At 38.2% G+C, this 27,996-nt stretch overlaps 1 protein-coding gene across 1 annotated transcript in view; it reads left to right on the top strand.

Moving 5' to 3' along the window:
- Nucleotides 1–27,996, top strand: part of adgrv1 (adhesion G protein-coupled receptor V1) — a 1,080,612-nt gene that overhangs the window by 281,879 nt on the left and 770,737 nt on the right. Inside the window, 8 exon segments of the mRNA XM_073861135.1 lie at nt 690–870; nt 1,016–1,209; nt 16,690–16,819; nt 17,195–17,278; nt 26,396–26,535; nt 26,694–27,303; nt 27,382–27,597; nt 27,757–27,972. Coding sequence (XP_073717236.1) covers nt 690–870; nt 1,016–1,209; nt 16,690–16,819; nt 17,195–17,278; nt 26,396–26,535; nt 26,694–27,303; nt 27,382–27,597; nt 27,757–27,972 — 1,771 coding nt within the window.

The raw sequence follows: 27,996 nt of genomic DNA, 5'->3' as shown, positions 1-27,996 counted from the left end.
CCTTTACCATGTCCTCTTCCTTCTCCTTCACCATGTCCTTCTCCTCCACCACGTCCCCCTCTTCCTCATCCACCACATCCTCCTCTTCCTCCTCTACCTATTCCTTCATTCCTCTGTGGATTCATTGTTCCAAAGCTCAGTGAACTTATTCGGGCCCTTTTATCTTTTAAATGATCTGATTGATGTGTGTTCAATTTTGACTCTTATTGTTTCCACCGTTGGTAATTGTTTGTTAATTGAGCCTAAGCTGTGCTGACTTGTGTGAACAGTATTGAATGCTAGTGCTCTCCATATGACCAAATGGTGTAAGCACCGAGAAATGTAGGATTTGTGTGTTGAGTTTTGCATTAACAGATAACGAAATCTGACTTAAGTGTTAAAGCAGGGGAGTAGTGTTTATTGTTCAGCAAAATGGATGTTTTTTTGAAAAATGGCTTCTTGGTTTTGAAATTGTAGTTCAAAAGCCTGGTTATAGTGTTTTAGCAATCAAGAAAAATTGTAATAGACACTCATGTGAGGTTTGTGCTGGTGCCAAATTGAACAACTATGGCTCCATCTAGTGGGAGTTTAGATCATTTTGTTCAACTGGCTAAAATCACTACAATTATAATACACATAGAACAGTACAGTATTCTTTAATCAAGGCTTTGTTTGCTGTTCATCAACATATATGACGTTTTATCCCTTAGGTCTTAAACTTGCTTGCTTTAAATGATGACCTGCCTGAGGTTGATGAGCAATTCCTGGTTAGACTGGTGTCAGCTGAGTCAGGTGATGGGAAACCAGGTTCCACCCCAACCAGTGGTGCTAGCATTGACCCAGACAGTGCCATCAACAATATTACCATCAAGGCCAGTGACCATCCATATGGTACATTGTTATTTTATTTTTTTGTGTTTAAGCTAATTTCTTAGAATAAATGTATAGCCATACATATTATTATTGTTATTATTATTATACATAGCCTAAATACACATTTTTATTGTAGTAAATATTAATCACCATGTAATTTCAGGCCTGTTGCAGTTTCAAACTGCCCCAGTGCCTGTGGGAATGATCAAACCTGCACTGGCAGAGGGACACATCACTGTTCAAGAAGAGGCTGGTTTGCTTAGTCTGCTGGTGGCCAGAGCACAAGGTCTGCTGGGAAGAGTGATGGTGGCATATCGTGCATCTCCATTTTCAGCTGTTGGTTCTGAGGACTATGAGGTCATTGCTCAGCATTAGCTTTTTAAAGATTTCAAAGAAAAAAAAAACAACTTAAAAATGCATGAATGTCTTTGCATTATATAAAAAATACCAAAACAGGTGACATCTATAACATATAGACGGTTTCATTGGACACACACGCATTCACTGTTACGCGCCTAAACCAAAGTGAACTTTCGGTCTGTACTTATTTATCGGTCTAGTGGCTGAAACAAACAGATCTCTGAAACAAATAACTTGTCTAAAATAAAATGTTTTGGTTTGCTAGAGATGAGGGGAGACGACAAACATGGATCACAACTGTGCGGAGAGGTTTGCCAGGCAAGAATTCAAGGACCTGTTGCTAACATTGTATACATTAATTTTACACGTTAGCTTGGTGTAATAGTTGATACGCATTAGATCAGGGGTGGGGAACCCTGGTTCTGAAGGGCCACTGTCCTGTAGAGTTCAGTTCCAACCCTAATTAAACACACCTGAAAAATCTAATTGAAGTCTTCAGAATAGAGGGTATGTAGATGACGTCACCGTTGGCGAGAGGGACTGCGGTTATGCTCACTGAGTGGCAAAAGACAGAGCGGCAGTATTTGAGTACAGCGTGACATCGGCGAAAACATGGTGAAAACACATCGACATGAAAAACAGCTGTTGTGCGATAGACTGTACTAACAGATTAACAAGAATTCTGAGCTATCGTTTTACAGACTGCCAAAAAACACAGAAAGGAAAAATAAATAGATTGTTCATGCCAATGTCCAAAGACCACAGGTGGGTTGATAAGAGGTTTTACTTTCTACTTAAAAGTATTTTTCAAGTATTTGTATTTTATCTGTGTTTTTCTTTGGAAAACGCCTAGATTACTCACGTAACCCCGGTTTCCTGAAATAACGGGAATGAGCATTGCGTCAGTTGCTGACGCTATGGGGGGGGGACTTCTGTTTACGCCACGATTAAAGCCTATTGGTTAACGTCTGTAAAAATAACAGACTTATGGCGTTCGAGCCAGCGAAAGTGGCGGGACTATGCCCTATAATAGTCCGAAAACGAGCGCCATAACTCACTTGCATTCGACTGAAGCGCGTAGCCGAATGAAGCTCGCTGCGTAGGCGTTTGTAGCACGGCTAACTACGCAATGCTCATTCCCGTTATTTCAGTTGCTGACGCTATGGGGGAACATAATCCCATCACGCCGTGCATACAAAACGGACTGAAGTGCTTTACCGGAGAGACAATGTATGTGGCCCTATATCCAGCATATTCACAGCTTAAAAGCAAAGTGTAAGCACCATATAAAATGTTAACGCGCATACGGTGGGGTTTAAAACGCACCGGGAAGCACATAACATAGCACAAGACGGCGAGATCACAGAGCGCGCCGCGGGTGTGTGAGAATAAGTAAGTCCAGAGTCACGTTGGTGAGCTCGCTGAGCGCACTCCGATGTACACATAAAACGCATGAATGAGCGTGCATGGTTAAGCTGAGAGAACCTGCACTCGTAGGCCAGGAACGTATAAGCTGTAAAATCTGACAAACGTAGACGGCGAAGACCAGCCGGCCGCGTTGCAGATATCAAGAATAGATACTCCTGTAAACCAAGCCCATGATGAAGTCAACTTCGCGCAAAGTGGGCTCTAACATCATAGCTCATTGAGGAAGGCGTGAGCCAGTGCGATGGCTTCAACTATCCATCTAAATAGCCACTGTTAGTAACCGGCATACTTAGTGAGTGATCTGCAAAGCTCACGAACGGCCGATCTGACTATAATATGCGGCAGAACGGTTCGTAGCGTGGGATTATACAGATACCACAATAGTGTGAACCCAGGTGAGCCCTCGAGCGCATCAAGGATGCATATACAGTGGGTAATATTATAGTGCACAGGTCGGTGAGCTTCCCAAGCGCGCCGTTCATGTGTACTGACAATAAATTGCACGGGCACAGGTGAACACTTGAGTACATCGTGAATGCGTATAGAAAAATTAGTGCACAGAACGCGCCGTGAATGTGTACAGATATGATTTAGGAACGTAACGGTGGGTACCCAACGCACCGTGAACGTACACAGATGAACAACAACAGTGTGTATGTGTCACAAATGGATAACACAGCCGTGTATACAGGTAAGCTTCTCCAAGCGCATCTTTAGTGTATACCGCAATCTTATAGCGTGCATAGGTGAGCTTCTTTAAGTGCACGGTGGACGCATATAATTAAAAAAAACATATCGTGCATACAGGTGGGCTTACAGGCGCACCTTTTAATGCAACAAACCCAAGTAGCGCGCAAGGCAGGGATGTCGAAGCTGTAAAATTGACAACGTGGGCGGCGAGGCCATGTCACAGATGTCAAAATGAAAAACCTCTTAAGACTATGCCCGAGGTAAAGCTAATCCACACATGGAGTAGGTTTAACCACGAGTGAGCATCATTTGTTAAGGGAGGTGATAACTTCAACGATCCATAAATAACCTGTGTTGACAGGTGCGCTAGTGAGTGATCTGTGAAGCAGACGAACAGCTGATCGTCTGATGTATGTCAGACATATCTGTCATTCAGGACCTCAGACAGTTCCAGAGCGCATCTGAGAAATGACAGGCTTGTGGATTAAAAGAGAATGGCCGGCCGTAAGAGCATGGTTCGCTGTTATCGCAGCCATCCGCATCTGAAAAATGACAGGGTTGTGAATTAAAGGGATAGTTCGGCCAAAAACGATATTAAACCCTGTCCGAGTTGCATATGTCCATCGTTTTTCAGACAAACACATTTTCGGATATTTTAGAATTTTTTTTAGATCTTTCAGTTGATTAAATGAAATGTTACGGGGTCCACCCATAGTCCACGACCTTCAAGTCCAAAAAAGTGCGTCCATCCTTCACAAATTAAATCCAAACGGCTCCAGGATGATAAAAAAAGGTCTTCTGAGGGTAATCCGTGCGGTGTTGTTGTAGAAATATCCATATTTAAAATTTTATTAACGTAATTAACTGGCTTCCGGTGGCGCCACCATCTTAGACTCCTCTGTATTCAGGAGAGACTATTAGCGTAGTGTACGCACTTTTCTTAGTGACGTATGACAAATTCGAAGGGCGGGGGCACAGAGCAGCAGCAGAGAAACCTCTGTACGCTGCGTAAGCTCTCATCCTGAATGCGGACGTGACTAAGATGGCGGCGCTACCGGAAGCTAGTTAATTACGTTAATAAAATTTTAAATATGGATATTTCTACAACAACACCGCACGGATTACCCTCAGAAGACCTTTGTTTATCATCCTGGAGCCGTTTGGATTTAATTTGTGAAGGATGGACGCACTTTTTTTGGACTTGAAGGTCGTGGACTATTGGTGGACCCCGTAACATTACATCTAATCAACTGAAAGATCTAAAATATTTTCTAAAATATCCGAAAATGTGTTTGTCTGAAAAACGATGGACATCTGCAACTCGGACAGCTTGGGGGTGAGTAAATCATGGGTTTAATATCGTTTTTTGGCCGAACTATCTCTTTAATAGAATAGTCGGCCGTAAAAGCATGGTTCGCTGTTATCGCCGCCACATTAGTAGGGGGAGAGAGCCGCCGTGCACGAGCCTCTGTGGAGGAGAAAAGTATTCCACACCACAATTTGCGGGGTTTTAGACTTTTTGCCGTCACCAGACACGGATAGATCAGACTTTGCATAAGGACTTCTTGCGAAAGGGGTCCTAGCTGCTCGTGTCATCATGTCATAAGCCATGTAGGTCGTGTCTCATGGATGCAGCCTCCACACGCCTGTCGTAATGGGGAAATATGTCTGCACCTTGGTGGTTTAAGCAAGAGATGCGTATCACTCTGATTAAACATAGCTTATAAAGCGATGCAATGAGCTTATAAAGGAGATGACTCCTCAGCTTGTACAGGAAGCGAGATCTCAGCCTGGCTCGGTGAATAATGAAACCATGTAGTTTGCTCGACCGCATTATCACAAATAACACGGTCGAGAGTGCTCCAGTGCACCCTTAGGGGGGTACGTGAGCCCGCCTTAAACGAGATGCCGCACGTCTGACTGTGAGCGCGCTCTGGTGTTAAGCAAGCAGGTAGCAAGCTCACTTGAGGTTGATATTACCCTTAATTTCTCAGAGTATTGGAGCGGAGTGGAGGTGTGAGCGTCTTCGGATCCACTGATATAAACCAGCCATCTGGCCGAAAAACGTCATAAACCGCTTGGCTGTAAGCCTTTGAGTGGCCATCCGGAGAGTGTGCGATTCAAATGCTTGAAAGCCATGAAAAGGTCTGAGGCTGCCGTCTCTCTAGGAAGAGAAAATAACAGCCGAAAGATTGTGCTCGCTTGCACCGTCAGTATCGAAGCGGAAAAACTGAGGTGGGCTGCGAGCGAATTTCAGCGAGAAAGCTTCTGAATTATTGTTTAGAATCCAGCCCGGTGTCCCAGGAGGATCGCCAAACCAGGGTTTGACGGCGAGCGTCGATACAATTATGGACGTGTGTGCGTATATTGACTGCTTGTCGGTAAGGCAAAAAAGTGTTTAGAGACACCGTACAGCCGTGGGGTGTCAATACACAGTATAGTAAGCACGGAAATTGCTCTTAAAGAGGAATTCAATACCGTTCGCCACTACAGTGAGGTCGCATAACCAGAGCTTGACCGTTCAGGTGCACAAGCCTCTGTAGTGACGTTGACCAGAGCGACTAACAGAGCCGAGCAGTATGTCTAGGTGGTTTAATGTCAGACTGAACCCATACGCAGAGAGGAAGTCTACTGTGAGGCCCGCGGTTTTGCCGTTTATAAAAAGGTGCTTGTCTACGCATGCCGTGTGTGCTTGTCTACGCATCCATCTTAGTCTCACGGCTCGCCACTTGCTTGTCTCAGCGAGAGAGGAACAGCAAGGGGAGCACATATATAGCATATATAGAACAACTGTGCATATGAGAACGGTCTCGGCATGGGAGGTCCCAGACCGGCGACGCGCTCGGAGGAAATTCATAGCAGAGAGGCTCACTCGAGCCGCTGTGCTGGACGCTATTACAACAGCGCCTGATCTTTTAGCTTATAGCTTTATATTAAAATATTGATCTTACCGGGCAGCCGCAGGGGAGACCTCGTCAGGCATGTGTCAGCTGCACAGGGCTCGTACCACAAAATGCCTCTCATTTTCTTACCTGCACAATGAAGGATAACAGAACATTTTGAGTGTGCTCACATACAACATGTGTTTTGTCACCACAATTATTTATAAAATAATCTGTAGAATAGTTTTACTCAATACACTTTGTCATTATTTGCCTGGGCTTCTACTTTCAAAGCTAGGTATTAATTGAGTTATTAACAAAACTAATAGTTAGCAAATGCAGAGAAAATTATGCAATGTACAGTAATAAAAGAGTTAATACATTCATACAGTACAACCCGCCCTTAGAGATTAACCGTAATGCTGATGTGGCCCGGGATGAAATTGAGTTTGACACCCCTGCTTTAGAATGTAGTGAAGTAAAATTTTTCCCAATACAAACATCCTAATAAAGGACAGATGCTTTGAAAATGTAAGGAATGTAACTAAGCATTGTCCACTGTAATGACTGAGACGACACATGAAACATGAGTTTTACACGGAGGTTTACTGCATACTCTTCCTAGCAACACTACATGCTCTCTGTATATCAACACAACAGCAATGCATGACGGGAACGTCATTTCTTAAAGAGGCAGTGCAACACTACATCCCTCCCTTTGTTTTAGAAGAAAGATGTCACAACATGACAACAATAACACATTATCCTGGACATGTTCATTATTGATGACACTTGAGAGAACTGGAAATGCATTTTCTCAAAATTATATTATCTTAAATCCTCAATAGAAATTATAGTTAATTCAGCATTATAAAACACATTAACTCACTTTGACTATAAAACTTAGAACATAGCTTTCTTTATAATGTTGTAACTGTTCCTCAAAGTGCTTTAACTTTAGTTCATTAGGTGTAATCCATTAGCTTTAGAGGTCGTTTCCTGTTCTCTCTTCTAGGATAACGTTGTTCTCTTTCAGGAATATTTGGAGGTCTTTGTTCTTGAGGTATGTCTGCATAGTCAAATTCATCCATTTCATCATCAGAGAGATCACTGAGTGGTACATGTACTTTTTGTTTCAGGGGTTTGAAGTGCGAGGAATTTCTTGTGATGACGTGTTGTCCTCTTTGTGCTGTTATCATTGTGCCTTTTGTTTTTATGATTTTGTATGGTTTTGGATTGTATGGTGTTTTGAGTTTTCCTTTTATCCTTTCCCGAATGAGTACAGAATCTCCTGTTGTGAGTTCAGATGTTGAAACTCTTTTTCTTCTGTCCGAATATTGTTTCATCTTCTCCTTTTTGTGGCAATCAGCTTGTCTAAGTGCATCGTCGTGTACTGGGCTGTGCACGGTTGGTAATTTTATGTGTATAGGTCTACCAAATAACAATTCAGCCAGGGATACTCCAGTGGTCTGATGGGGGGTTGCTCTGTAGTTCCTCATAAACTTATACAGTTCTTGTTTCCAAGGCTTACCTTCGGCAAAAGCCGTTGATGTAGCTTTTTTATGGTTCTCATAAATCTCTCAACTTCACCGTTGGCTTGAGGCCAGTACGGTGTGATCTTGCGATGGTGTATGCCTAGGTGTGTTGTGAAGTTAGCCATTTCTTGGCTGAAGAAAGGGGGGCCATTGTCAGATTTCATTATTTTGGGAATTCCTGCAATGGAGAAAACTTTGTCTAGCAATGGAATAACTTTGTTTGCTGATGTGGATGGTGTTATCTCAACACATGGAAATCGTGAGTACTCGTCCAAGATAACTAAAAGATGGTCACCTGATGGGAATGGACCGCAAAAGTCTACAGAAACATTTTGCCATGGACCTTCAGGTAATTCTAACATCTGAAGTGGTGAGTGTTTGATCTGCGTTGAGGATGCTTGGCATGGTATACAGTTAGAAAGTAAATGTTCTGCTTGTTTGTCGATTCCCGGAAACCACACTTTTTCTCTGAGTAGTTGTTTTGTTTTTACTAGGCCTTGATGACCTTCGTGGGCAAGTTCAAGTGCTCTTTGCTGTAAAGTTTTTGGCATAACAATACGATCTCCTCTTAGAAGAATGCTTCTGTCATCCAGAACAGTAAGTTCCTCTTTAATATTGTGGAATGATCTCAGGTCAGCCTGATCACGTTCTGATGTCAAGATGTCATTTAGTGTGTGCCATTGGCCGTTGTGCATTGTGTTGATAACACACTGAAGAAGGTTGTCTTTGGCTGTCTCTGCTTTTACTTCTTCTAACGTCATGGCTTTGGGGACTGCATTGTCAGCAATGAACTTTACATGTATCTCAGTGTCAACATCATCAGTGATTGTGGATTTGTGAAGTTTTTGTGGATGGCGGGACATATAGTCTGCTGGATTTGTTTTTCCTGCTTTGTAAATGACCTTGTATTTGTAGGGTTGTAATCTTAGTGCCCCTCTCTCAATTCTCGCTGGGGGTTTTGATTTGGGGTTGTTGAAGATTAACTCAAGGGGTTTGTGATCCGTGATCATGTTGAATTCCGCACCGTAGAGATATAGATGGAAGTGTTCACAGTTCCAGATGATGGCAAGGGCTTCTCTCTCGGTTTGTGAGTATCTTTGTTCAACTGGGGTTAACGCTCTACTAGCGTAAGCGACAATGTATGTGTGATTAGTGGCTCTGTCTCTCTGAGCTAATATGCCTCCTAAACCAACGGGACTGGCGTCAACGATGACGTTGGTTTCTCTGTCAGGATGGAAGTAACTCATTACAGGAGCATTTACCAGGTTGTGTTTGAGTGTTTTCAGTGCATCACTTTGTTCTTTTCCCCATATCCACTTTGAGTCTTTCTTTGTGAGCTCTCTCAGAGGTTGAGTTGTTGAAGAATAGTTAGGAATGAATCTTGCGCTGTAGTTGGCCATACCTAGTAGACTTCTCATCTCACTTTGGTTTTGTGGGGGTGGCATGTCTGTGATCGCTTCGATTTTTCGAGGGTCAGGTGCGATTCCTTTGTTGGAAAAGAGGTATCCGAAAAATTCAAGGGACGTTTTGTGAAATTCACATTTGCTTTTGTTGATTGTCAGGTTGTTTTCATGTAGCCGTTGAAAGACTGCTTCGAGGGATCTGTTGTGTGCGTCAGCTGTGGTACCATATACCAGTATGTCGTCACTGAAGTTTCGTACTCCAGGGATGCCTTGTAGGACCTGTTGAATGGTGTTTTGGAAGACTTCAGCGGCTGATGAGATGCCGAAGATGAGTCTTGTGTATCTTCGTAACCCAACATGTGTGGAAAATGTTGTGATGTATCTGGATTCAGGTGCTAGTTCGAGTTGGTGATATCCTGAATTGAGATCCAGTTTGGAGAACATTACCGCACCATTTAGGTCATGAATAATGTCATCAACGGTTGGTGAAATGTGTCTTTCTCTCAATACAGCTTGATTTGGTAGTCTCATGTCAACACAAATTCGTATTGTCTCTGGATTTTTTGGTTTTGGCATTGCAACGATAGGTGAGACCCAGGGTGTTGGACCCTCTACCTTTTCTATGATACCTTCATCCTCTAGAATTTGTCATTCTTTCTCGACTTTCTTTCGAACGTGGAAAGGAATTCTGCGATGTGGTTGAACAACCGGTTTGACTGTGTCGTCAATGTGTAGCTTGACTTGAACATTTTTCAGTTTTCCTATGCCCTTTGTGATGTTTGGGTATTTTAACATGAGCTGGTCAGCGACAGCATGTGTAGGCTGAATTATGTCAGTAGAAAAGACAATGTGAATGAGTCCGAGTTCAGTAGCTGTTTTGTGACTGAGCAGAGATCCATGATCTCCTTTAACTACATAAAACGTAGCTTCAGTGGTTTTTCCATGAGCTGAAATGTTTGTAGTTAGCTTTCCCAGTAGTGGGAGTGGTTGTTGTTTACCATATGGCAGTATTTTCTTGTTGGTTGGTTGTAGTTTTGTCGACATTTTGATTTTGTCGTGTGCGTTTTTGTCTAGCAGGTTAACTGTAGCACCTGTGTCTATTAGTACATCTAGAGGTTGTTGAGCTATCCAGATTTTTGTCATTGGTTGTTTGACATTTGTAGGTTCTTGTGTGACATAAACATATTCGTCATCTGTACTTGAAGTTGTGTCTGGCTCCAGTGTTTTTGTTGGTGGGCTGTTTTCACTTAGCTTTACTGCTCTCACCTTTTGTGTGATGTCTTTTCTTTGTCGTGGCTTTGTGTATGTTCTGTTGTCTTGCTCTGTCCGTGGTCTGCTGAAACAACAACGAGCAAAGTGATTTGGTTTACCACATAATTTACATGATGCTCCTTTAGCTGGGCATGTTAATTGTCCTCCAGGATGCGGGAAAGAGCCACCACAGTTTCTGCATGTTGTATGTGATTTTCTCTGTGTTATTTTCTGTTGGTGATTTGTATGTGCTCTCTTATTGAGGTTTGTTTTTGGTATCGCTGCAACACTTTCATTAGCCTGTGTGTCGTTTTCAATTCCAGCTGCCTGCTGCTCTGAAGTTTCAAATGCTCTGGCAAAGTCAAGCAATTGTTTTAATGTTAGATTACTATCCCTCAATGCTCTTCTTCGCAATCGAGATGATGTGCATGTAAGTATGATCTGTGATTTTATTTCTCTGCCTGTATTTGTAAATTCACAAGTCGTTGCAAGCTGTCTTAATCTTGTGTGAAACGCATCGATCGTCTCTCCTGGTTTTTGTTTAGCCTGCCTGAAGACGTATACTTCATACTCTGTATTACGGCTTGGGCTGAAGTATTCGGTCAGAACTTGTGCTGCTTTATCATAATCATCACTGTCGCCATTTTCTGGAATTGTGTCGAAAATGTCCTGCACTTGTTCTCCTGCATAGTGCAGTAACATTGCTCTTTGTCTGGTCTTGTTCGTTACACCAGCAGCTGTAAGAAATGTTCCGAATCTCGATAACCATTTCTTCCATTTCACTGCGAGTGAGCCTTGATCTGAGTCGATGTCAAATCTCGGAAAATGTGGCAGTACAGTAGCACCATCCATGTTTTATCGGATAATAGCAGCTTTGTTGTTGATTATGTTTTTAGCTTTAGCGTGTAGCATTTACTCGTGCGTTTGCAAAGCGTGTGAACCAGTATTAAATTTACACACATCTGCGTGACATCCACTTTATACTTTTCTGCGTTCTGATTGCTTTGGTTTAGTTTCTTTTTTGATCGTTTCTGTGTAATTTTACTCACAAGATAAGCGATGATACTTTTCTCCGTGCTGCGTCTCAGGCTTTCTCTGTCTCTTTTTCTGTGTGCTGGTCGGAGAAGGACGCTGTTATTTGAGCTCTTTTTTCCTCAGTTTGTCCTCTCTCTGTGGTTTCGGTTGCTTTTCCGCGTTATTCTGCCTTTTACTCACTCGTCGCCATTGTAATGACTGAGACGACACATGAAACATGAGTTTTACACGGAGGTTTACTGCATACTCTTCCTAGCAACACTACATGCTCTCTGTATATCAACACAACAGCAATGCATGACGGGAACGTCATTTCTTAAAGAGGCAGTGCAACACTACATCCACCTCTGCTATCAAATCCAACTAAATCCAATTTAAGCTGATAACAGTCAGTTTTACTAGCATTTGCGCCACAGCCGCTATGAAAGCAAGCCATTTTGTTAAAGGTTTGCCACTCAACGGGGGCGAGTTCTGGCGTGGTCACGTGGAAAAGTGACGTTAATGCATACCCTTTATTACTTGGATATGAAATTTAGGTGTGTTTAGGGTTCCCCACTCCTGCATTTGATGAACGGATGTAATTTACTTGGTATTTATTTGACTTTTTAATCACACAAAAAAAAACTACTCTAGAAGGACTGATTGATTCTATGCAGAAGTCTACCAGAAGTTGCGTTAAGTCCACAAAAGCGTTGCTGCTAAAATCGTCTTTACCAGGGGTCTCCAACGTTTTTAAGCAGGGACTACCACAATGGATAAAACAATCTCTATGACTACCTTTTTGATATAGTCTATTCAAACAGTTTGGTTTTACTTGTTGATTGTATTTTAGTTTAGTTGTTGATATGTTTTATTATTGTTTAAAATGTTAACATACATAAAAAAGACAAGCTAATATAAAAATATGTTATATATAAATATTCAAATTGAGCTATTAATAGAATGTGCTTTGGCATCAGGCCCGGCGCCAGGATGGCATAACCTGGGGTTACTTTAATTTTTGGGGGGGCTTCACACTATATCTTATTGTGACTGATTTCCTGCTCCTTTTCATATATTTATTACGGATACCTATATTATTGCCTGTATTATGCCAATACACATTTGACTTTCACTATTAAATCACCTAAGAATCTTATTAAGCCTGATAATCATGAATGAACTTTGCCATCTTACCTAATCTCAGGCGAATTATTTTCGCGCACAAATGAAAAACGGCACAGTGGAATGCAGTGACACAGGGGGCGTTTTCTTGATTGATGTTTTAGCCTGCAATGTTTTAAACATCCGTTCTTTAAATACAAATAACACGAGATAGCAATGTCGCTGTCATACTATCATCATGGGAACAGAAGACACAAAAGCGAACTGTGAAAATAAATCCGACTTTGGAACATTAGGACTGCCGCCCGTTAGGGCTGGGTATCGATTCAGATGTTCCAGATCGATTCGATTTCGATTCACAAGCTATCAAATCGATTCGATTCCGATTCTCGATTCAATTTTCGATTCTGGTTCTCGGGTAGGTTTTTATACTCGATTTTCGATTCAACTCAATGCATATAGATTTAATACAAATACTATATTAATAAAAAAGAACAGTGAACAGCAGTTTACAAGTGGGTAATTAATAAAAAAATTAAAAGCCACAACACTAACGTTGAAGAAGACTAGTAATTAGATTAAAGTTAATCTTACCTTCAATGTTTGTGGAAATAAATATGAAAGAAAAAAATTGATTCTGCTCTTTGAGAATCGATTTTTATTAGACCACAATTTAAAAAACGATTAATTGGAAAATAGATTTTTTTGCCCAGCCCTACCGCCCGTCCAGGCTAACTCCAGTCTCGAAAACGAAGTGAGTGGAATAAGTTTAAGTTGAGGCACTGAATTACCTGGAAAAAATCAATGCATCAACTAAATTAAAAACTTGAACATAACTAACATAAATAATATTAAATAAACGTAAGTATTATAGGCCCAGTAAATAGTAAATGACAAAACTATGACAAAAACAGACAAAACTTTATTCTGGGAATAATATTTTATGTAATTTATTTATTTATTTATTGCTATCTTTATTATTATCATTACTTTCTTTTTTTTTTTTCCTCCTGTCTTTTCTTTTGTCTTGCTGGAGGCCGTAGGTGGGTGATGTGAGGGAGGGTTTTACTGGGGTATTAACAATGTGGAACGATTATTTTATAAAATCACTATTACTATGTGTTGTTTGATGTTCCAACCTGAAAAACCATTAAATAAAAATATTAAAAAAAAAAACAGACAAAACTGACAAAAACAGAACTTGATACAAAAATAAATACATTGAATACACAGAACTCTTTTAATTGTAAGTTAAATGGTTGTAGCCCTACTTTTTTATAATGGGAGGCATTATATTGTGTGGAAAAATATCTTTCGGATTAGTATAATGCTACTCGGCAGTCTCACATAAAAAGGAGAAAAAAAACTTGCTTTGTGAACAGTAATGAGCAATACTTTAAAGAACAATAAAACTAATTTGTACGTACATTTTATTTGTCTTCGCTCTGCATATTTATCTCCTTTAACAACCATGTCATTGATGGTTTGTTACCCTCTGCGCTGTCTATGGTCCTAAATGACTTTTTGATCTCTCTGCTATCTGACTTGCTCTTATCTTTGGACTGTTCTGACTGGCCTCCCCAAATAGCAAACTATCCTTGTCATACACCATTGCTGGTCCTGGATCAACATTTTCATTAACCAATAAGATTGCAGGATTAGGATTAGGGTGTATGTTAGATTTAGGTTTAGGATTGGGTTAGGGGCTAAAAAATACCCCTGAAACTATTATTTCACACTAATTTGAGGGTTTAAAAATGGTCAGGGTTTGAGTTAAGGGTAAATTGGGGTATCTTTGATTAAAACCAGGGTCCCATTTTACTTGGTGAAATCCTGGCGACCACTGTATCACATACATGCTTTTTAAGCAAAATGATTCTCACCTTGTAGAGTTTAGTTTGCAAGGTTTGTGTTAAAGATTTTAATGTACTGTTTAGCTTATTGTTTAGTGAATGTCTACAGTAATGTAATGAATTCGCCATGTGGTTATACTTCAAGGATACCGGTGGGAAACTGACTTCATACATTACTTGTCACTGGGTGACGAGTAATTACAAAAAATTGTGAAAAGCGATGTTCGTTTTGAGAAAAGATCAAACACTATTTCTATTTTTCAAGGAGTATTGGTGTCAGCAAATGATTTGTTTTGCTCATTTGCTGATACCAAGATTCCTTAAAGAGTTAAAATACAATTCTGTCGTCATTTACTTAAAGGGATACTTCACCGATTTAGCATTCAGCTTTGTATCTGTAGAAACCCGGCAGTATTACTGAATGACCATGTTTCCCTCCCTCATTTCCCCCTGAGAGGAGAGATATCTGCATTTTGGTTCTGCAAAAAAGTCCTCCGATGATGTAATATGATGATTTTTGCATCATCGGAGGACTTTTTTGCAGAACCAAAATGCAGATATCTCTCCTCTCAGGGGGAAATGGTGGAGGGAAACATGGTCATTCAGTAATACTGCCGGGTTTCTACAGATACAAAGCTGAATGCTAAATCGGTGAAGTATCCCTTTAAACTCATGTTGTTCTAAACCCGTATGAATTTTTTTGTTCTGTTGAACACAAAATAAAATATTTGGATAAATGATGGTATTCACACAGTTGATGGTACCCATTGACTTCCCTTATAGGATAAATACTACGGAAATAAGTGGGTATCATCAACTCTATGCTTACCTTCATTTATTATAATTAGGGCTGTCAAAATTAACGCGCTAATAACGCGTTAACGCAAATTCATTTTAACGCCACAAATTTTATTAACGGAGATTAACGCAACGCGCAATTTCTGTTTGACCCTTGGTCCAGCCCATAGTTGAATGAACAGAGACGCAGACAAATGTGACTCTCTCTAAATGAGTAAAAGGTTTTCATAGAAATAAGAACATTAAGCAAATTGTCTACCAAATCCAATGCTCTAAATGCTCGTTGGACATCTGATATGATCTTTATTTATACGTCTGAGGTGTAGCGTTACCGTCCTCCTAATGCTTAATCTAATACAAGATGCGTCTCAATTCATTTTGGTTTCGCTTTTATGCATGACTTAGAAAATAGACTGCAGGACTTGCTTGATGTTAAAAGAGTCATTAAGAGAGATAAAGTTCGGTACCTGATTAATGTTAAAGAGTTATTAAGAGCGACAAGACTCAAAAGCGATCACCTCACGCTGACTGACTGATATCTGAAGCGCGTGCACACAGACGTGCGAGTGCGCGACCCGGATATATAGACATCTACACAAAATTACAGTTTTACAAATATCTGTTTTGATAAGAATTCACGCAGATAGGCTCTATAATCTGTTATGTTTTAAGTAAATGTTTGGTTAACTGTTGGGTAAAACTATCTGATGTGTAACGTTATATTAGATCACTTAGATTTTAAGCAGTTTGTCTCAATGTCAATCAAACAAAAGGAAAAAAAGTTGAACATACATTGATGATGTTTTTGCTTTGTGTGTGCTAAATCTATTAGTTTTACCAGTGATTTTAAGGTATTGATGTGGTAATATAATGTATGGATGTGGAAATGTTTGTGGTAATTTGACTCTTTCAACTTCAAACACGTGTAGTTCTGTCATATTTTGTTATATTTCAACAAATCATACATTGTTCTATGTTTTAATAGAGAATGTCAAAATATGAAAAACTATTTTTTTTAAATTTGCTAATTCCGACTCAACTTGCCAGCACAGGTCACAAATGATGCAGCAGCAAACAAAAATGGAGAAAGAAAAATCTTCTGAAAGGAAAATTCATATACAAAACAATGGCTGGTGATTCTGTTAAAATGTAAACAGGCTGTTGTTAACATACATTTGCATAAAGCATCTATATATGTATATATGATTAGAATATTAAAAACCTGAAAAGTGTTAAATTAGGGTAAATTTAGAATGGATAAAAATGTGCGATTAATTTGCGATTAAACGCAGTTAACTCATGAAATCATGCGATTAATCTAGATTAATTTTTTTAATCTATTGACAGCCCTAATTATAATATATTACGTTAAATTGAAAATAAAAAAAAACACATACAGGTTTAAAACAGGATGAGGGTGAGTAAATGATAAGAGATTTATCCCTTTAATAAAACATCTTTGTATAGTAAAACAGCAATATTTTCCATCTTCTGGCAGGACACAGAGGGACTTCTAAACTTCCTACCTGGCGAGAGACTCAAGTACATCAATGTGACTATTATAGACAACATGGTGCCCGAGTTAGACAAAGTCTTTAGAGTGGAACTCTATAATCCAACTGGAGGAGGTACAAAAAATGCTAGTATTTATTTTTCCTGCCATTAAAGAAATTATGTCATTAATTTTTTTTCTTTGATCTCATGGTATTCTAAACCTGCATGCCTTATTTTATCCTGTTTTTTTTTATTATTCTGCACACATGTCATGTAGTAGTACCACATTAAAAAAATGTTTGATTGCTATTCCACTATTTTGACTCTCCTTCATCTAAGACAGACTTTTTGTCCTATCTTCATGTTGTCTGCATGCATTGTCTCTTGTGGACTCCACTAATGCAGTCTGGGCATGATATAGAAATATTCTATGTGATTTCACTATGTTCTATGTGTGGTTCCTGTTATCTTGGATGTGAATCCTGTTTTCCTACCGTGTGAACTCTAAGTGGATCAGTTTCTAATGAGTGAGGGAAGTGGAAGTGGAGAGAGTGACAGTAACTTCTTTCTTCCATCTTTTCACTATCATCATGGTAAGGTTCTCAAGGCTGCATGCATTTTCTTTGGAACTTTCTCATTGTTTTTACTTGCCTCCTGCCCAGTTTTTGACTTTATTATCTGGCAGGTTCCTTTAACAGAACTTGAAAGAATGTTTCATAACATTGTTTAGATAGATACTCCTATAAGAGGTTTTATTGGTTTTTTTACATTTAAATTTAAATGTGTTTTTTTTTGGCATGACAAAAACTGTCAATTTGTTTTGCCAAAGCATTTACAGCTGGTCTGCATGCAAAAAAGTAAAAAAATATAGTGAAAAATTAAAGGTGAAATAGTAAGTTATAGAAAAAAAGAATAAGAACAAAAAGCTTAACCCAAAGTTAAATAACAGACTAAAGTAATTATTTATTTCATTGACAATTTTGTGTTCTACAGCTCTGGCACTTCAAAAGCCACTTAATGCCCTATTATGTGACATTTGTGCTTATTAATTTTATGGCAGGGGTAATTTACTTGCTGAAAACATTTTGCTTTGTTTAAACCAGCTGCACGTAACTCAAGTTTTTTTGTCTTTCTTCCTTTGGTTGATTTAATGTGTAATGAAGTTGCTCCTTACATGGGTTTTAATATGTAAATCCTAGATTAGAAGTTGTACCCCTCAGGTTTCACGGACTAGGCTTAAGGCTAGTCCTACACCTAAACACATGTTTGAGCTGTCTCAACTACAAAAAACTTGCACAGATCTTAAAATAAGCTAGTGCCATTGATTTGTCTAAAGATACACACCAGAAATGTCTTTTTCTAAGGCATCTTTATAAAATATGCTTAATCATGTCTTAACTAAGGCCTAGTCCTGGTTTAGCTAAGCCTTGTCTGTGACACCAGGGCCTGTATGTATAAAACATATCAGACATGCTCTTAAGAATAGTCTTAAGCTATGACTTAAGTGTCAAAAAATTCTTAGTAAGGAGTAGGAGCAGTCTGAGAGTAGGAGATGTTTATAGAAGCTGAAAGCAACTTTCAGTAAAGTGTAAGACTCGTTCTTAAGTGCTGACCTAAGTGCCGCAAACTGAGGACTACATTGATTTCAACCTAAAATGGCCGCCCTTAACCTCTGAATCAGCCAATAGAAAGCCGGCAATGTTATACAGTCACAGCAGCATGTGACACCATACATTTATGAATCATGAAGATATTCAAATTATATTAGTATTTTAAATATTTTAATTTAAATTTGCTTCAAGAAATGTTATTACAAATAAGTACATGCATTTATTTTACATGATTTTGCACCATTTTGATTAAGTTTCAACATATATGAAATAGACAAACCTAATACTATTTAAAAAATTAAGATGATGAATCACATTATTTTGATTTTACTTACAAGCTGTTTATAAAGAAAAGACTAAAGTTTGCAAACACTTAGATAAAAAATACTTTGATGATCAAGTTAAGTTGGATTTCTCCACTTAAACACAATTGTAATTTTTGCAATCTTTGTCACTTTCACCTTTGGCTTGCTCACTGCTAACATTGCTAACATTATGTTTTGGGTCAGGGTTGTATACTTAAATATCACTTTACATGTAATAGTGTCACTGCAATCTTGCAGATACTTCACATTTTTTATTGTAGATTTTATTTACATTTTATGGTATTTTATTTAACTATCATAAACTGTAAAATGTAAAAGCAGCTCTACTTAAAAAAAACTTACTTCAATTGGTAACACCTAATATTTAAACATTTTATATATATATATATATATATATATATATATATATATATATATATATATATATATATATATATATATATATATATATTTTATTATTCAAAGAAAAATGTTAATATTTGTACAGAGATTATATTTTACATTTACAATCCCTTCCCCGCCCACCCAGAACAAACTGCCTTATATGATTAAATAAACAGTAATAGTACAAAAGATGATGGATACAATAATAGTGATATCAATGATACAGTATTGAGCTAAAATAAGATAATAAAGATAGGTCTTAGTGAAACAATGGTAATGGGAGAGAAAAACAACAGTCGGAAGCCACAGTCAGAAATGTGCCTAAGATACAGCAGTACACGCAAATTCTTCATATTTACACATGTAAATACCTTGAGAAACATCAGGAGCACTTGTGTCGAAGCATTAAAGACCATAGGTTTGTCATACAAAGAAGTGTGTGTAAAAGAAATAAAACAAAATAATAAAAAATATCAAATCTATAGTATCAATGTATATCTCACTACTCCCCAGGAAGTACATTTATGGTAGAGAAATAGGATAGAAAGGGTTGCCAAACATATGAGAATTTATCGGAGCGTCTAATGGAATATTTAATCTTTTCCAAATGCAAATATAGCATCAGATCCTGAAGCCAGTGTGATGCTTTAGGTGGGTTTGTGGATTTCCAATGTAATAACACCCGTCTGCGAGCCAGGAAGGATGCAAAAGAAATAATATTTAGTTGTCTTTGAGTTTCGATTCATCAGCCGGAGCACCAAATATAGCAATTTCAGCACACGGCTTCAGTTGTGTATTACATATTCAAGAGAGTGTATCAAATATGGTTGACCAGTAGGTGATAAGTGTAGGGCACGCCCAAAACATGTGAGTCAGATCAACCTCTGCAGTGTGGCATCTTATACAAGTTTTATCGAAGGTAGGATCAAATAAAGCAATTCTTGCCCTGCTTAGGTGTACACGATGCAAAACCTTAAACTGTATAAGACTCAATCGGGCACAAGAGGTACTACCGTTCACTCTATAAAGGGCATTACTCCAAAACTCCTCTGAGAATACTGTGTCAAGCTCTTTCTCCCATTTACTTTTAACTTTGTCTGTTCCTTCACTTTTCAGAGACATGAAAATTTTATATATTCTTGAAATAAAACCTTGTAAATGGAGGGGGGCTTCAAACAGAGAGTCTGCATGAGAATTAGGAGGAATATGTGGAAATGATGGGCTTTGGGCATTCACAAAGTGTCTTATCTGAAAATAACGAAACAGGTCGACATGATTAAGATTGAATTTGACACGCAAATCATTAAAACTAGCAAAAACACCATCAATATAAAGGTCACCAAATTGAGCGATGCCCTTATCTTGCCACCATTTGAATGCAGAGTCTAGTTTGGCAGGAAGGAATATATGATTAGTGCATATTGGGCTATGACGCAAAAGTGCCTGTCTCAGCTGCAAATGCTGGCGTAGCTGAGTCCACGTTTTAAGAGTAGATTGAACAACCGGATTTGATGTGTGTTGTGCTATACTAATAGGAAGACTAGATGTTAATAGAGCTTGTAGAGAGGTTGCTGTGCAGGATTTTGATTCTGTCTTGCACCAATCAGTGGATTCTGACGAATGCATCCAGAAGGCTATCTTTTGAACTTGGGCTACCCAATAACAATATAAGAAATTAGGGAGCGCTAAACCCCCATCACTCCTAATCTTCTGGAGAAACTCTTTCCGAATCCTAGGAATTTTTCCATCCCATATAAAACTAGAAATAAGTTTGTCTATTCTTTTGAAAAAATCTTTGGATAAAAAGATGGGTAGGCATTGAAATAAATATAAGAATCTCGGTAGAACTGTCATTTTAACACAATTCACCCTGCCGGCCAAGGTAAGATGAAGAATCCTCCATTTTTGAAAATCAGATTTAAGTTCAATCAAATGAGGAGTAAAGTTATTTTCAAATAGTCCTTTATATTTCTGTGCAATATAAATGCCCAGATATTTAAATCCAGATCTTGTCAGACGAAAGGGCCACACGGAGTCCGGCATGTTCATGGCAAGTGTGTTAACAGGCATGCACTTTTAGAAAAATTTTATTTATAGCCTGAGAAAGTCCCAAAATTGTGCAAGATTTTGATAATATCATTGATGCAAGATAAAGGATCTGAGATGTAGAGAAGTAAGTCATCAGTGTATAATGAGAGCTTATGTGCTACGCCCCATCTGTTTATACCATGTAAGGAAGGTGTGGATTTTAATACCAGAGAGAGTGGTTCAATTGCAATTCTGAACAGGAGGGGGCTTAGAGGGCACCCCTGCCGAGTGCCCCTTGATAGTGAAACATTTGGGGATTGGCATTTATTGGTAATCACTGAAGCAACTGGAGAGGAATATAGGAGACGGGTCCACTCTATGAATCTGGGACCGAATCCAAAATTATTCATAGCAAAAAAAAGGTAGTCCCATTCCACCCGGTCAAATGCCTTTTCGGCATCCAGCAAAACTACGATTTCAGGTGTGTCCTGGGATTGAGAAGTGTAAAGGACATTTAATAGACAACAAACATTAGAAAAGATTATGTCGACCTTTTATGAAACCAGTTTGATTAGCTGAAATAATGCTGACCAAGAAGGATTCTAATCGAATAGCCAGTAATTTTGCTAAAATTTTGACATCCACATTTAGCAAAGAGATTGGTCGATATGAGCTGCATTGTGTTGGGTCTTTCTCAGGCTTCAATATAAGTGTAATCATTGCTTCGGTAAGGGACTTTGGTAAAGTTCCTTGAGACAGAGAATATTCAAACATATTAAGCAGGAGTGGGGATAGTTTAGTAGAGAACTTCTTATAAAATTCGATCGGAAAGCCATCAGGTCCCGGGGCCTTGCCACTTTGCAATGTTAATATGGCTGCAGTTATTTCTTGTAGTTGAAGGGGGCGATCTAAGTCTTTTTTATGTTCCAATGAAATGGTGGGGACATTTATGTTGTCAAAAAACTCTATCAATTTAGACTGATCCTTAGGGGTTTCTGATTTATAAAGGCTACGATAAAAATTCATAAACGTGTCATTAATTTTAAGAGGGTCAATAGTTAAATCGCCGTCATCTTTCATAATTTGAGAAATATGTTGAGCTGCTGATCTGGATTTGAGTTGGTGGGCTAAAAGTCGACCAGCCTTATCACCGTGTTCATAAAAAAAACCTCGTGACCGAAGAATAAGACGTTCTGTGTGCTCTGTTGAGATTAGATTATACTGGGTTTGAAGATCAATCCTTTCTTTATAAAGTTCTGGTGTTGGAGAAGTAGAGTATTGATTGTCAATTTTGGATATCAACTCCATTAGCTGTTGTCTTTTCCTTTCCCTCTCTTTGTTAATAAAAACAGTATATGATATGATATCTCCCCTGAGCACTACTTTCAGCGTCTCCCAGAGGAGAGAAGGGGAGACTAGCTCCGGTGAGTTAAATTCTAAAAAATTGTCAATTGAAGAGGATATGTGTTTGCAAAATGACTCACCTGACAATAATGAAGAATTAAATCGCCATATGTGATTTGTCAAATTAGATGGAAAGGAGAGATCCAGTAATAGAGGAGCATGATCAGATTCTACAATAGCAGAATATTCAACTCCCTTTACTAAAGGAAGGAGATTTTTGTCAATAAAAAAGTAGTCAATTCTTGTGTAGCAATGATGTACATGCGAAAAGAAAGAGTAAACCCTATTATGGGGGTTATAGCAACGCCAGGGGTCTACGCAGCCAGTCTGGCTTAAAAAGGTTGAAATTTCATTTGCCATTTTAGAAGGGGCCTGCGGTTTTGGATTGGAGCGGTCAAAAGGTGCAAAAAACAAGATAAATACAGAACTACATCAGACACACAAAAGTCCATGACATTAACCAAACAAAACAGTCCAAGGGGGCTTGGGTAGTGGTGGCTGCAGCTGATGCACAGAGGGCACTGGCTGCAGCTGATGCGCGGGCTCCGGCTCCTTGTCTCCTTGTTAATCACCTAATTATTGTTTGATTCATGTCACCTGTTCCCTCTTGATTTGCTCCCCTATTTAATCCTCTTGTATTCATTGTCCCGTGCTTCAGCCTTGACGTTTATCCCTAAGTCCTGTGAGTACTCTGTCTGAAGAAGTCTAGTCTAGTCTAGTCTAGTCTTGTAGTGTTTATTGTTAAGTGTATCTAGTTTAGTGTTTTAGTGTAGTTTCGTGTCTTGCCCTGTTTAGTGTTCTATCCTGTTTAAGTTATCCTGTTTCTGTGGTTTTGCCCCCTCGTGGGTTTTGTTTTCTGTTTTATTCATTAATACATATCCTGAGTTAACCCCCTGTTGTCTGTGTTTGGGTTCACCACTGTTATCCTCGAGATCCCTAACAATAAGATGTATATTAGTGAAACTTATTCAAGTGCTTGCACAGTACCAAGAATTTTTATGGGATTATCAAGACAGCATTTAAATGGTATATACATTTGCATAATATACACTGTAAAAAGTTAACGTTGGTTCAAATTATTGATATTGCCTAAAAATGTAAATTTTCTCAGTTTAAGTGAAAAAATTAAGTTAAACATTTTTAAATATTAGGTGTTACCAATTAAATGTAACTTTTTTAAGTAGAGCCGCTTTTCGTTTTACAGTTTATGATAAATAAAATACCATAAAATGTAAATTAAATCTACAATAAAAAATGTGAAGTATCTACAAGATTGCAGTGACACTATAAAATGTAAAGTGATATTAAAGTATACAACCCTGACCCAAAACATAATGTAATGTGAGCAAGCCAAAGGCGAAAGTGACAAAGATGGCAAAAATTACAATTGTGTTTAAGTGGAGAAATCCAACTTAACTTGATCATCTTGTTCAGGCTTGATCAAAGTATTTTTTATCTGTGTTTGCAAACTTTAGTCTTTTTTTATAAACAGCTTGTGAGTAAAATCAAAATTATGTGATTCATCATCTTAATTTTTTAAATAGTATTACGTTTGTCTATTTCATTAACATATTGAAACTTAATCAAAATGGTGCAAAATCGTGTAAAATAAATACATTTACTTATTTGTACTATTGTTATATCTGTATATGTGATATTTTGTGAAGCAAATTTAAATTAAAATATTTAAATACCAATGTGATTGAGTGTGTTCATGATTCATGCATGTGTGGTGTCGCATGCTGCTGTGACTCTATAACATTGCCAGCTTTCTATTGGCTGATTCAGAGGTTAAGGGCGGCCATTTTAGGTTGAAATCATTGTAGTCCTCAGTTTGAAGCACTTAAATCAGCACTTAAGAATGAGTCTTAAACTTTACTGAAAGTTGCTTTCAGCTTCTTTATAAACGTCTTCTATTCTCAGAGTGGTCCTACTCCTTACTAAGAATTTTTTTGACACTTAAGTCAAAGCTTAAAGTCGCAATGAAATTGAAATGAAAAACTATATATATATATATTTTTTTTTTTAATATTGTGGGATTATTAACAAATGACTTATCTGTGAGCTTCATTATTTTTTAAAAATTCGTGTGTGCTCATAATCTTTAATCAAAAATGTAAATCTCCTCCCCTCCTCAAAACAATCTCTCTTCACTTCCGGTCAAAAGTATGGCAGGTGGGCGGGGTCTGGGAGAGGATCGCAGCGATTAGCAATTAGCAACACGACCCATCTTCAAACGATCCAATCAGATCTCGATGGACAAATTCAAATCCAGCCCTGCCTTATTTCATCTCAAAAGCCGTTTCATTCGGATATACGTCACCACGGGGAAAATAAGGCAATCGCTACTTCCGTTTCATGGCGACTTTAAGACTATTCTTAAGAGCATTTCTGAGATGTTTTATACATACGGGCCCTGGGAGTAAAATTTGAGTCTTAAGTGTGTCAAAATTCTAAAAAATGACGTCATTTTACTCTTATTCCTATACGTTTGATTTATAAATCCTCCTAAGTGTTAAGACTAGGTCTCAGCTCCTAAATTATTTAAGAGAGCTAGAGAGGTCTCTTAACCTAGTTAAGAGTAACAAGGGGGGAGCAGAGAGGTGGAGATCATGCACTTTACAACAAATAATGTGTTAGAATTACTTTAATTCAAATGTATTTCTAGCACTTTTGAAAAAAATATTGTTGCATTATTGCAGAAAATGTACAATAAATGCATGTTATATAGACAGTAGACAGGAATTAATATAACATGAAATATAAAGAGTATAGGTGTTTTTATACAATGTATATTACACAATATAATATACAGTATAAGATGTATATTAGTGAAACTTATTCAAGTGCTTGCACAGTATCAAAAATTTGTATGGGATTATCAAGACAGCAATGGTATATACTTAAAATAGACACTGTAAAAAGTTAAAGTTGGATCAAATTATTGATAATGTCTAAAAATTGTATGTTTTTTCAACTTAAATTCTCATTTTAAGTGAAATAATTAAAGTTAAAAATGTTTAAATATTACTAATTGAAGTAAGTTTTTTTTAAGTGGAGCCACTTTTGGTTTTACAGTTTATGTAAAATAAAATACCATAAAATGTAAATAAAACTACAATAAAAAATGTGAAGTATCTACAAGGTTGCGGTGACAACATTACATGTAAAGTGATATTAATAGAGTATACAAACCTGACCCAAAACATAATGATAGCTGTGAGCAAGCCAAAGGTGAAAGTAACAAAGATGGCAAAAATTACACTTGTGTTTAAGTGGAGAAATCCAACTTAACTTGATCATCTTTTTCAGTCTTGATCATCAAAGTATTTTTATCTAAGTGTTTGGAAACTGTAGTCTTTTCTTTATAAACAGTTTGTGAGTGAAATCAAAATAAGGTGATTCATCATCTTAATTTTTTAAATAGTATTACATTTGTCTATTTCATTAACATGTTCAAAACTTAATCAAAATTGTTCAAAATGGTGTAAAATAAATGCATGTACTTATTTGTCATATTGTTAAACATTTCATGAAGCAAATTTAAATAAAAATATTTAAATACTAACATAATTTGAATGTCTTCATGATTCATAAATGTATGGTGTCACATGCTGCTGTGACTCTATAACATTGCCAGGTTTCTATTGGCTGATTCAGAGGTTAAGGGTGGCCATTTTAGGTTGAAATCATTGTAGTTCTCAGTTTGCGGCACTTAAGTCAGCACTTAAGAATGAGTCTTACACTTTACTGAAAGTTGCTTTCAGCTCCTTTATCAATGTCTCCTATTCCCAGACTGCTCCTTCTCCTTACTAAGAATTTTTTGACACTTAAGTCATAGCTTAAGACTATTCTTAAGAGGATTTCTGAGATGTTTTATACATACGGGCCCTGCTCTTTTTATTGTTAATTTGATGTTTCAGTGTCAGTTATGGTGAGGTTTCTGTTTGTTGTGAAGCTAACCTAGGTGCTGCTGCTCGAATCACAATTACCATCGCTGCCTCTGATGAAGCTCATGGGGTCTTTCAATTCACTGCTAACTCTCTGACTGTGAATGGGACAGAGCCTGAGGAGGGCAGAAGTACTGTAGTGCTGCAGGTCAGTCATACCATTACACGTCATTTGAGCAGTAAATGAGTAGTTCAACTAAAAATTACTTTTTTATTTAATTGTGGTGAGTCAAACCTTGATTTTATTTTATTATTTTTCAGTGTGAAACAAATCCTGTTGCTTATTCAGCCCTTTTGTTTTCTCAGGTAGTTCGTACCTTTGGTGCTCTGTCCAATGTGACTGTAAACTGGGAGGCAGATGCTTATTCAGAAGGAGAACTTGTTTATAGATCTGGCAATGTGACCTTTAAGGTGGGACAAACTGTTGGGAGCATCTACATCCTAATTTCCCAAGATGACATCCCTGAGCTTGACAAGAGCTTCAAAATCCGCCTCTCAAATGTTTCTCATGGTCGGCTTGGGAAGGTGACCACAGCCACATTAACTGTATTGGCCAGTGATGACCCTTATGGCTTTTTCGTATTCTCTGATGGTAGCAGACCAGTCCGTGTGAAAGAAAGCAATGCTGTTATCACCCTGACCATACAGAGGAGAAAGGGGCTTCTAGGAAAAGTGCGGGTGATGTACAGAACATTAAGGGACACTGATGCAGCTCCATATAGCACACCAGGAGTGGGTCGAGCAAGCGCAGGCAATGACTTTGTTCCTGTTTTGGAGTCAGTGACATTCTTTGCAAATCAAACTGAAGCAAATGTGACTCTGAGGGTGCTTGATGATGAGGAACCAGAGAGGATGGAGTCTGTGTTTTTGGAACTCATCAATGTCACATTGGTTGAAGGAGAACAAACCAGACCAGGTAAAAGTCACATGGAGCTTTTATATAAGCTAAAATAACACTCTGAGCAATAACCATAAGATATCTACTTTTTTCTAGTTGCTCTTTCCCCTCAACTTGGCCCACGGAATGCCACAGTTACCCAGGTTATTATAGAGGCCAATGATGATGCTTTTGGTGTGCTACAACTATCTTCTTTAGCAGTGAGCGTGCATGAGTACTACAACGGGCCTATTATAAATGTAACACGTGTTGGAGGGATTTTTGCTGATGTGTCTGTCAAGTTCAGAGCAGTGCCCATGACTGCTAGAGCTGGTGAGTAAAAATACCTGAAATTATTAAATGATAGTAAAATAAAGTGATACATATTTTCAAACAAAAATGCAAAAACCAATTTTATAAAAAAGTTATAGTAGTGGTCTTTAAATTTTTTTTTTTTAAACATTTCAAATATTTTTTGAATGTCATAAATAGGAGAGGACTACAGTGTGGCTTCTTCAGATGTGGTTCTGCTTGAAGGAGAGAGCAGCAAGTCTGTCCCTATCCTCATCATCAATGATTTGGTGCCTGAGCTGGAGGAAACTTTCCAAATTGAGCTTCTCAACCAAACCACGGGGGGCGCTCTCTTGGGAGAGCTCACACAGGCTGTCATTACTATTCTGCCCTCAGATGATCCATATGGATCTTTTGGTTAGTTTCTTATTTGTGACCTGC

The sequence above is a fragment of the Misgurnus anguillicaudatus genome, chromosome 22 (assembly GCF_027580225.2).
Source record: "Misgurnus anguillicaudatus chromosome 22, ASM2758022v2, whole genome shotgun sequence".
Classification (NCBI taxonomy): Eukaryota; Metazoa; Chordata; class Actinopteri; order Cypriniformes; family Cobitidae; genus Misgurnus; species Misgurnus anguillicaudatus.
This window is presented reverse-complemented; position numbering and strand designations above follow the sequence as displayed.